Source organism: Trachemys scripta, chromosome 13 (assembly GCF_013100865.1).
Source record: "Trachemys scripta elegans isolate TJP31775 chromosome 13, CAS_Tse_1.0, whole genome shotgun sequence".
Classification (NCBI taxonomy): domain Eukaryota; kingdom Metazoa; phylum Chordata; order Testudines; family Emydidae; genus Trachemys; species Trachemys scripta.
Window position 1 is genome coordinate 20787055 of NC_048310.1, and position 12067 is coordinate 20799121.

At 39.3% G+C, this 12067-nt stretch overlaps 1 protein-coding gene across 1 annotated transcript in view; it reads left to right on the plus strand.

Moving 5' to 3' along the window:
- Window positions 1-12067, plus strand: part of PEPD (peptidase D) — a 210261-nt gene that overhangs the window by 135726 nt on the left and 62468 nt on the right. Inside the window, exon 11 of the mRNA XM_034788453.1 lies at window positions 4172-4249. Within this exon, the coding sequence (XP_034644344.1) occupies window positions 4172-4249 (78 nt within the window). The remainder of the gene's footprint in view (window positions 1-4171; window positions 4250-12067) is intronic.

Genomic DNA, 12067 nt, shown 5'->3' on the forward strand with positions numbered 1-12067 from the left:
GCACTAGAAATTAACCAGCTGTAGGGCTCTTTATAGTAGAAGATAATACATTTAATTTTTTTCTCACTTTTATTTATTCCCATAATTATCCACACTTACCAAGAATGAATAGAATCATAAAATCTTAGGGATTAATCCTAGTAACTCTACTCTCTCAAGCTCCAATTTCAATGGGAGTTTTGCCAATGTAAGAAGTGCAGGACCAGCCCTCTAAAAATTAGAACTCCCAACACTTGTCTTGGGAAAGGATTCCGTAGTCTATTTGATTTGATCATCAGGAATTTTTACTGTTGTTTGACCTAAATGTATGTTCTTTAATTTTTTTTATTTTTGGTTACACCATCTTAGATCAACCTAAACAATATTTCTTGGTCCTTGGCATTTACAACCTTCATATAAATGTGAACAGCTATTTTCTTCTTTGACCCTCTCTTCGTCATTTGGCCAAGTAATTAAAAGTGGGGGTTGGTAGCACTGTCTACTGTTAAGGTTGTCCGAATCTTCCCATTATAAGACTGTGTGTTCAGTTGCTCAGAACTTTGCCAAACCTTTGCCAAATTTTGCAGGTTGTTGTCTGTCTCTGGCTGAACTGTTTTTGAAAAAATTCAGACAGAATGGTTCAATAGTGTCTGAGAATAAGGCTTAGGAAAAATATGTCTCTCCAGGCTTTGCAGCAGGGACTTGAAATATGGCAGAGGAGTGTGGTCTTTGTGTCAAGGATGTGCCTTTTACTGTCCCATGAAAATCTGCCCAGACTTGGTCAAGTTGTAAATCTTTGGGCTGGTCCCCACTTAGTCCGGACTTCGGACTAAGGTACGCAAATTCAGCTACGTTAATAACGTAGCTGAATTCGAAGTACCTTAGTCTGAACTTACCGCGGTCCAGACGCGGCCGGAAGTCTCCCCCCGTCGACGCCGCGTACTCCTCTCGGCGAGCTGGAGTACCGGCGCCGACTGTGAGCACTTCCGGGATCGATCCCAGAACATCGATGGCGTGCCGCCGGACCAGCCGGTAAGCGAAGACTAGGCCTTTGAGGAAAAATCACTGTTTGCACATGCTCAGGAGTGACTAGCTAGAGCTTTGCAGCTGAAAACTCAGAAGATTCCATCCACACTGAGCTTGCTGCAGCTTGGAACTGAGTGGGACCTTCTCTGCAATTGCAGCTCCAACCTGTGCTGGAGTCAGAATGGAAGGCAAGGAGATTCTCTCCTGTGTTCTCATTACCCCCCTGCTGATACCCAGGCAGTATGAAGAAGGAAGTTTCCTGATTCAAATTTAGAGGGGATAAGAGCTCGACCATGGTATGGGGAGAGTAGATTGAGACAAGGAGCCAGAGTGGGGGAGACGCTCACAACTAGGACTGGAGGCGGGGGCTAGAGGGACCTGGAACTGACTGGGCCAGGAGATTGGGATTCAGGGCCAGCTCTACCATTTATGTCTCCCCAAGCAAAAAAAAAAAAAAAGCTGCCCTGAAGCGGGGGGGGGGGGGGGAGGGGAGAAGCTGCACGGACTGTGCTGCCCCAAGGCACGTGCTTCCTCCGCTGGTGCCTGGAGCCGCCCCTGCTGGGGTTGATTAGAAAAGGAGACTGGTACTGATATCAGGACCCAAGATAGGAGAATGGAACTAGTAGTCGTATGGTAGGGAAAGGCAGAGGAATTAATTTGTTACAGTTGGAAAGTATGTAGTAATGAGGCAGGAGATTGCAGGAAGATAAAGGACGGTCTCCTGGTTAAGGCAGTTGAATGCTGCCCTGTAGAATTGGATTCTCTGCTTCTGACACAGAGTTCCTATGTAATGCTAGTCAAGTCACTGAAACCAAACTTTTTGCATGTGTTCCCTATTTTCTGGATGCCTGATTTGAAACCCTGGGGTCTGATTTGCAGAAGTGCTGAGTACTCACAGCTGCAATTTAGTTCAGTGGAGCTGTCCTTGAACATATAAAATGCTGTATAATGCTAAGAACTCTGAAAAATCAGGTACTAGATGTGTTAAATTGGACACCTAACAGTAGTGGATACTTTTAACCTTAAATCTCTCTATGCCTTAGTTCCCCATCTGTGGAATGGAGATAATATCACCCTCGCATTTCACAGAGGTCTTGTGAAAATAAATTAATAGTTGTAAAGAACTCAAATGCTGTAGTGACATTCACCATAGAAAAACCCATGAAGCAATTATTAATTCTGTATTCAGAGCAGGCTTTAAGTAATATGCAGTAAATAAGGCTTAGGGCCATACATTGAACATTGAGGATGAAACAAAATATTGAATAGCTGCTCATGAAGTGAGCACCGACACATCTTTGTACTGAATGAGGCAGGGGTCCTGTGTAGAAAAAATAGTGGATGATCATGTAAGTAAAGACTGTACCATGCATATGCAGCAGGGGGCCAAATTAAGGTTGCTTGGGCATTTAACTTTTGAGTGCTTGACATTATAACCTTGTAATGTTCTTTTAACGTTTGACAGTTCCTTTCCTCATAAATCAATTCTACAACACTCAGATTTTGGTACTTATAATATGAAAATCCTTAGCAATGAAAAAAAGTTATTGATCAAAAATGTAAACAGGGCCTAGACCTTTAAACTGCATGTATGCAGAATTTGTACATGCAGTTGCTATGAATGTACACAGTTATGTTAATTTCATGGACAAGTTAGACATCTAAGTGGCCACTTCTGTGCACAACTACTAAATATGCATTGATGGTAAAAGCTCTCTGCAAATAATGCATATGTATTTTCATTTCTCTAACGGCATGAGTACAGCGCTAAAAAATCTGGCCTCAGAAATATTTCAGAGGGATACTTTTATCTCTGATGTGACTCCATTGAATTCACTGGAGTTAAACCTAGGATGATTTACATCCAAGACACTAAGCCACCCCTTGACCAGAATTGAGAGAATCCTATTTGAACCGGCAAGGTTTTGATAAAAGGTTAGTCACATATTGAGAGGTGACACAGATGCTACCAGTATATCTGTTCTGACACATGTATTTTTGGCTATAAAACAATTCTTTTAGCCTCTGTGAAGTAAAAAATGAGAGAGCACCTATCTGAGGAGAATAGCAAAATGAAAATCAGTAGAGCTTGAGATCTCCCCTATCTTTTAACTCAATATTTGATAGACCCAGAGGAATAACAGCAGACCAGTCAAAACAAGGCACTGTGACCAAAAATAGGTCACTGAATGAATCGTGGAGTTTTCAGAAATGTGGAACAAGTGCCTGTGCTTCTCTGGAGACTTGTTGCTTCCCCTGTGATTCAGCAGTTTACTTAGTCTGGTTTATAAAAATAAAAAAATTATTTTTTACAATGAAAAGATGACTTTCTCTTTTTACTCCACAAAAAAGTAAATATGTCAGTTGTTATGCCTTGTTTCATGGCTGACATCTTACACTGTGGGAATATCCCCTAACAATCTGGAATGTATTCATTCCTGTAGGGCTCATACCTAACCATGCTAGAGGTAAGTTTGAACAGCTCACTTGGACAGGTGAATTTTTTCCTGCCCCAGTAGCTCCTAGGGAGTTATTAAACATCCCAGATCTTATAGTGAAGATTCATTTTTATACCACTGGAACCATTTAACCTTGAACAGGGAAACTTATTATTTTAAAAATTAAGGAATTCTCAAAGGAAGTAGATGGATATTAGATGAAAATTACTTTTATGTTGTTATATATATACACCTCTACCCCTATATAACACGAATTCGGATATAATGCAGTAAAGCAGTGCTCCGGGGGGCGGGGCTGCGCACTCTGGCGGATCAAAGCAAGTTCGACATAACGCCGTTTCACCTATAACACGGTAAGATTTTTTGGCTCCCAAGGACAGCGTTGTATCTGGGTAGAGGTGTACCACTGTAGCATATATGGGGCTGCACCACAAAATATGTTCCCTCCCACAAAAGGCTTACATTCTAAAACCTAGATTTTCAGCTATGCCAATATCTTCTGTGCTCAGCCAAGGGGATACAAAGCTGGCAGTTATGACTCTGTTTCTAGAGCCAGTTCTATGTCAGCCTCAACAGGTTGCATGATATTGGGCCTTAAAATATCCTGGTATTTAAAGAAAACTATTTTACACTTTACAGTTTTCTTTCTCCTTGTGTTTTTAATTGTTTTTTATGTTAATTCTGTGTGTTTTATTTTTCAATGTCAGTGGCAACAACTCCTCTGTTTTGCACTATGGACATGCTGGAGCCCCAAATGACAAGACTGTTGAAGATGGAGACTTGTGGTAAGTTAAAGGATTGCTTAGTGTTGTTTCTTAGACAGCTTTAAAAAGAAACAATCTCAGCACTGTATTTGAGTGCCTTTAGTCTTAACTTGAGCAGTAAAAAGATGACCACCTAAGGATTAGGGTCCACATTTTTAAAAGTGGTGTACAACTTTGGGAGACCTGGCATTTTAGGTGCCAAACATGATCTGTGTTTTTTTTGTTTGTTTGTTTTTTTTTTTTTTTTTCCTCTTCGGAGGTTTTGGTCACCTGTGTCTCCAATTGGGGGGTGGATGGGAAGGAAGGACCCAGATTTCAAATACTTAGTTTCATGGGTAATTAGGTCCAGGGTTTTGATTGAGTGTATTATAGAAATAAAGGCCAATTGCAAAATCTAGATCCAGGTTTGTATTTGTAAATTCAAAGGAGGTGCTTGAATCTGGGGTTTTAGTTCAAGTCCACATCTATTATTGTTTGTGGTTGCAAGTTAAATAATTCAGTTAAATTTTAACATCGACTTGATCTCTACAATGTGGCACATGTCTGTATACTTTAGTGATGACATTGCAGATGAAACTGTGCAAATATAATCATTGTTGGGTTAAACTGATGTAAAATCATGTCTGTGAGCATATAAAAAGTAGACGATGTGGTGCATGATATAACAAAAGGCAGCTTTTGAATTTTTCCTCTCAAGAGCTAAGTCAAGGGGTCACGTTCACAAAGAGAAGTCCACCTATAATTAACTCTAGGTGAGTTAATAGTAGACATTAGAGATCGAAAACATCTACTAGATTATCTAGTCCATTTCCGTACTATTACAGGATTGCGCCCTATAGCATATTCAAAAGACATGCAGGTGTATATTTTAACATTTGTTTGCAAAGGTGTAGAAAGTATATTAATAAACTCAGAAGCTATTATGGAATAGAATTGAATCATAGACGCACAAATATGCCTCTTTGGCTAATGTCACAGGTGCTTCTGCAGATGCAGCAGATTGAACTAGGTAGGTAATGTCTTTATTAACAGGGTATAAACATTTTTAAATAATTTTTGTATAGTAGTATGTTGTCTGTTATTCTTGCCTGGTGTGAATAGTCTACTGAAAGCCATCCAATGTTCTACTCTGTTGTTCTGGTTTGTCACCATTTATTACTGCTCTATTGTTCTGGTTTGTCACTATTTTGTATTAGAGTATATAGAGAAGTTTATCATAGTATAGTGGCTAATTGGATTAAGTAAGATATATGAACATGATACAGTAGTGGCTAATAAATTATATCAAGATTTTCCAAATGTCAGCGTGCAGCATTCAGGTAATCCATAAAGTGGTTATTGAAGGAAGAAGAAGTGTTAACATAATGTATTATGATGTCATGGATTTATAATTTAATCAAAAGTGTTTTTAAAGAGGGTGGGAAATGTTATTAGGTGACTTCTTAGGCCAATGTTATTAATACAGTCCACTTATTTATGGAGGGAGGGCTAGCTCAGTGGTTTGAGCATTGGCCTGCTAAACCCAGGGTTGTGAGTTCAATCCTTGAGGGGGCCACTTAGGGATCTGGGTCAAAAATCTGTCTAGGGATTGGTCCTGCTTTGAGCAGGGGGTTGGACTAGATGACCTCCTGAGGTCCCTTCCAATCATGATATTCTATGATTCTATGATCTAAAGCCACCTCCGCAGGTTCCGCCAGTTGCGGCTCCCACTGGCCACGGTTCGCTGTCCCAGGCCAATGGGGGCTGCGGGAAGTGGCGCGGGCTGAGGGATGTGCTGGCCGCCGCTTCCTGCAGCCCCCATTGGCCTGGAGCGGTGAACTGTGGCCAGTGGGAGCTGCGACTGGCAGAACCTGCGGAGGCGGCAGGTAAACAAACCGGCCCGGCCCGCCAGGGTGCTTACCCTGGCGAGCTGCGTGCCAAAGGTTGCCGATCCCTGACCTAAAGCCTTGACTGTCCTCTGTGGCTGTGTGCTGGACTGCAAAAAGACCTTCGTAAGGCCTGACCTAAAAGTCCATTGAAATCTGTGGAAAGACTTCTATGCATTTCAGTGGACTTTGGATCAGCTTCCTAGTGAACAAAAGTCCAAGGGGAAGATTTTCAAAAGTGTCTGAGGGATTTATGAGCTTCAGAGCTACTGACTTTCAGTGAAACTTAGGATCCTAAGTGCCTGTCACTTTTTAAAGTGAACTTAGGCACTTTTCAGAGTAGCAGCTGTGTTAGTCTGTATCCGCAAAAAGAAGAACAGGAGTACTTGTGGCACCTTAGAGACTAACAAATTTATTAGAGCATAAGCTTTCGTGGACTACAGCCCACTTCTTCGGATGCACTTTTGTTACCCCATATCACAGTTGGCATCCTTTATAGCAGACTCAACAAAGAGAACAAGGATTAGCATGGATTTTCAATTATCCTCTCACCAGAGTGATTCTGATAAGTCTTTGTCTTGACTAGATAAAGTTGGTTAAGTTTAGGTTGGGCTTAGCTACTATATGCTAGCTAAGCCTAGCTTCAAATGAACCTTTTTCTTAATGTAGATGTAGGGTACCGTCTTTAGCTCAGTTTTAACTGGTCATGTTGTCACGTAGACAGAAGGCTGGGCTGCAACTTGACTAGCTAAATCTAGCTACAAGAAGGAAAAAGGTCAAAGTTTTTATATCAGGCTTTCCTAGTATATGTTAACCATTTTTCATAGTCCAAACAAAGCCCAAAGGAGTGTTGAGACTTACTGATGGCCCAATGATTGTGGTCTTGTTCTACTGCTGCTCATGTTGTACCTGCTATGTGACTAGAGGATTTCAATCCCCAGTGCTGGCAGGCTGTGCTTTTGTTATCTCTGTACTTAATGTGGAAAAGAACAACAGAACACGATCATAGAAATCTGATCTTTTTCATAATCACGGTATGAAATTTAACACAATTTTGTAAAAGTATTTTTAAATACTCGCTCTCTCTCTCTCTTGAGCAGTTTTATAGGCAGCACTTTTTAAAATCTTGAGCTACCTTGCTGTAGTACAGTACAGCTTATTAGAGCAACAGGAAACTTCAGAGTGTTCTTCTCTGGATATTCTATCAAATTTCTAAGTTTTCATCTTGAAATACTCGTTTGTTTAGGTGTTAATGAGCAACTAATTTAGCAACAGCTCTAATTTTCTCATGGCCTGGCACATTGAAAATGCTATATAGTCCAATCGTGAAAATCCTATATATATTGTTGCATGTAAATATTTTTATTTTAACATACCTATAAGTTCTGATATTTGACTCTCCATAAAAAATTTTAATGGCTGCTGGGAGCCCTCTGTTGGAAAAGATTGGGAAATCCTACAGCACAACTCACAAAGTTAAGAAAAAAAATTAGATCTCTCTGTCTGGTTAGATGAAGGCAGAAGTGGTGAAAGATTATTTCTGCTTCTGCTGGCATATTGATACATAACTTGTTAAATTAATCATACAGGATCTGAAGTGAGACTTTGGTAGGAATACAATTTCTATGAAATATTCTTCAGTTGATTTTAAAAGGTTTTTTTCCTAGGTTTTTTTTTTTTCCAGTTGATACAAGTGGAATTCTGGATATGTTACAAATATTACATATTAAACAATACATTGCAATAAATATGCAAGTCCATAAACCATCTGGATACTGAAAAACCTGAATTTGGAAGAAATAATTAAGTGCCTGCTCTGTTTCTTAAATCTGTTACATCATCAGTATTACCTCTAAGGAAATCACAAGCAAAGTTATTTGTGGTGTAACTTTTTTCTACAGAACATCCCTGTTACTCCTCTTAGTACTCTTCCTTTCCAAAATGTTGCCAATTTAGAATCCCCTGATTTACAATACCAAGTTATGAAAATTCATCTACCTTTAATGTGTTTGTGGGTTCTGTAAGAAATCAATGCAGAATTGATGCAGACCTCCAATAATGCACCAGAATCCATCAGTATGACGGGTCTGTGCTAGATCTCCATGCAAGACAAGGGCCATGTAGTAGAGGCACCTACTGAGCACTCCCTTATGGCCAAGTGTGGCGCTTCTGTGGCCTGCTTCAGTTTCCCCCCTTAATGAGGTTTCTTAAAGAGCCTGGTCAAGGAGAAGCCAAATACTCTGCTTTACAGTCATATATCTCCCTTTCATAAAGCCTTCTGAAAGGAACATTTGTATGTTGGTTCAAAGGCTTTTACCTCAGAGCCTAGATAAAACTTGAAAGTCCCCTAGAGTCTCTAGATTCCAGCACCAGCTCCTTCTGCTGTAAGGCCTTAAGCTTCTCCGTTGCGGGCTCTGCCGTCATTCCCATGCTTGTTCAGGGTCTCTCGTAGGCCTTCGTGCCTGAAGAGCTTTTTCCTAGTTCATGTTCCCTGGGAGCTCCCCTCCTCTGGATCTTTCTTTCTCCTCAGGAGCCCTTGTCTAACTGAGGCCCTTATCTTTTTATCATGCCCAGGTACCTTAACTGCCTCCCAGTTACTCAGTGAGTTAACTAATCCCAGGTGAACCTGAGTTGCCTCATTACCTCTTGTGAAGCCTGTCAGAGGTAGGCTGGGCCTTTAACCCCTTCAGAGGGCCAGCTACCCTCTGAAGAGCTGTAAAAAGGATTCCTGAATCTCTAATAGTGTGCAGGCCTATGTTTTTAGGTGTATCAAAGCTCTCAAGCACAGTAGCAGCCTAGAATAAAGCATATGAAGTGTCATACACAGAAATCAATGCACTGTATTAGGAAAATCTATATACTTTATAGACCAATGCACAATTCATTTATAACCCAATACATTTAATTAACTATAAATATCACTATTAAAATAAACCAGTGTTCCATATACAAGTTAAGATGTTTTAAATTAACATCCACATAGTGAACAAGTAAATCAATATGGTCTACAAAAAAAGCTGTTTTCATAAAACAAATATATATTATCCATGCAGGCAAAAAGGTCATGCAAATGAACCCGTACGCTCACTACACATGTTGATGAGAAGCCTACATGCAGTAGTTTCATTTGAAATTTACATTTAAACAAAATCTTTATACCTGAAAATATTATCAAATTGATGTATTACAAATGCAGCCTGCTCTGATAACATAAGTCAAGTAAAACCAAAACACTGGTTTTCTTCAGTTATCTTAAACCCATAACCGCATGGATAGAAAATGAGTTTAAGGCTGAAATTTGCTACGTTATGCCAAGGTATTGCAGCATGTATTTTGTCATAAGATAATCACTGTTCCTGGAGCCATGCTGTAGCTGTAATGTTTCAAGTCAAAGAGGGGAGACATTAGGGCTAGAAAGACTGAGAGCCCACCACTCTGTACAAGGGTGACATACTGCCAGTTCTCCGGTGTCTTCTGACCCAGTCCTACCAATGCTGTCATGTGGGACACAGAGTCACAGGACAGTTATGGGATGAGGGGGAGGCTGGCAATAGAAAGAAGACTAGGGTGTAGTGGAGGGGGAGAGGGGAGGGATGCTTTGAGGGCAGCAAGGGGACATTTGTAAAGCAATGGAGTGTCAATGTGGGGAAATGACATTCTTTTGGTTTGGAGCTATCTGTCCCTTGAGCATAGGGCAGTTGAACTGGATGGAGTCTGACTCCTACTTTGCCTTCTGGGAGCATCAGGCAAGATGTCAGTTTCCCACATTGGGCTCCTCTCCCCCTTCATTGTCCTCAAAACACCCCCTCTCCATTCTACCCTAGGAAGTAGATAGACATCTGGCTCCACAACTGTGTAGCATGGGAACAGTCCCAGATGGTAACTTGACCTTGACAAACCCAGCTGATGATAACTCTATAATATGTACTTTTATATTTTGACTCTGAGATGTATCCAGTAGAATAATTTGAGTTCATTATATTCAGTTTGCTAGATAGGTGCTTAGTAAAGTACCACATATTTTTTGTTGATTACTGTTACTGCCAGATTGCTGAGGGAATTTTATAAATTAATTGATTTATTGAAATTGATCAGCAGGGTTCCTGTAACCTTTGATAATTAGGAAATTATGCCTATAATCCTAACACAAAGACTTCATAAGTGAAATCCAAATTTAAATGTTTTAAATGCTTGAAAATACATTTGAACCCAGATGCCACAAAAAGAGAATATGGCTGCTGTTGATGGACACTGTTTTATGTCTGTATTTTAAGGTGCATGTTTCTGTCTTTTTATTGTTGTTGATAGATGTGCCCCAAAGAAAATTTCGCATTTAGTAAGTTAGCTATTTTTGGCAGCCTTAAGCATCTGATAACATTTTTAGGATTGGTTTATGTATTCTTGCCTGCAGACTACTAAAGATAATCACAGAGTCTACTTAATTGCTTTATTTAAAAAAAAAAAAATTGGAGGTATCCCTGTAGTAGTTCACACTATTAACACAAAAGTGATCTTTATTCTTAGTGGTATGATCTCCCCCCATGTGCATTTGTAATGCATGCACTTTGATAAATAGAATCCTGTGAATCTGTTATATACACTTAACTCACAGTGAAGTCAGTTGGAGTTTTCTGTGCATGAAGTCTGCAAGACTGGGCCCGATTGTAGAAAAGACGACTGAAGAGAAATGCATAGTGGATTCTAGCCAGCCCTAAAGCAAATCCAAGGATGTAATTCATTAGGGGGACTCAAATGAAGTCATAAATAATGAGAACCCAGCATGAACCACTTATGAACTGCAGCAGACCTGTGAGAGAGAATGTTAACCTTGTATTCACTCTGGAGCTATATATTATTTATACAATAAAATTAACTGTAAAAGTTTAACTAGGAGGATGTTAGAGTTTCAGGTGATATTTTTGCTTTTATTTTACCATTTTTTAATATGTTCAGCTCTTCACTGATTTCAATGAAAGTATTAGAAAGTGCTACAATATCTTTTGTAAAGAGAGCTACTGTCCCATAACACCCCTTCGCTGCCATCATTGAGCTAGTACATGCACACAGCGATGTCAGTAAATTAATCACAGCTTTATTTAGTACTTAAATTCTAAAACCTGAGTGCTATAGACAAGTTTTATTCGAATAACTGTTTTTATCATAAGAATTGCAGCATAAAAATGTTGTCTTAATACAGTCCCAATAAATCATAATTTAACTGTCTATTTTAGGCATTTTAGGTATGCCCATCACTCTATCACCAAGCATCAATTATTTATGTAGGCAAATTGTAGTAGATAGTGGGAATGGAAAGCTATCTAGTGTGCAGAAGATAAATTATTGGAATAATTTAAATCTTCAGCAAGAAATACTTTATTTTATTCAGATTTACTTTAGTTAATGCCACATCTCTAGTTTAAAGTATTAGCGTAATATTGGCACAGCGGGCACGGAAATTAATTTATAAATTGTCTCTTGGGGAAAAAAAGTCCTGCCATAGAAAGAAATTTATCTACCTGATGTTGTTAGCAATGTATTGTTAATCTCCAGAATAAAGGTAAAACATCCATGCAAGTGTAAACATCTTTGTATAGTATGTTAGTACATAATGAAATCTTCCTCTTGTATTATAATATTGAATTTCAATTTGTTTCTTTCTGTTTGGCATAACTAAGAATCTGCAATTTAAGGGGATTCAAGATTCACATTTGTTTGTTTTTCATAGTTTCACTATTAAAAGTGTCTACCCTGTTTTAACCACTGGTCCTCCCACCAACTGCCATTCCAGAAGTTGCTGGTTTTGCTCATCACTCAGAATCTCTGCACTGAATTGGCAGTATAAAAGAAGAGAACAGACAGATAAAGCAGGATGAATAGAATGAATAGAAAAAATAATATATTTTGAGCAATTAAATGCATCTACATAAATGCATAGAAAAGATACATGGGACACTTTTCAGGACACTTGTATTTG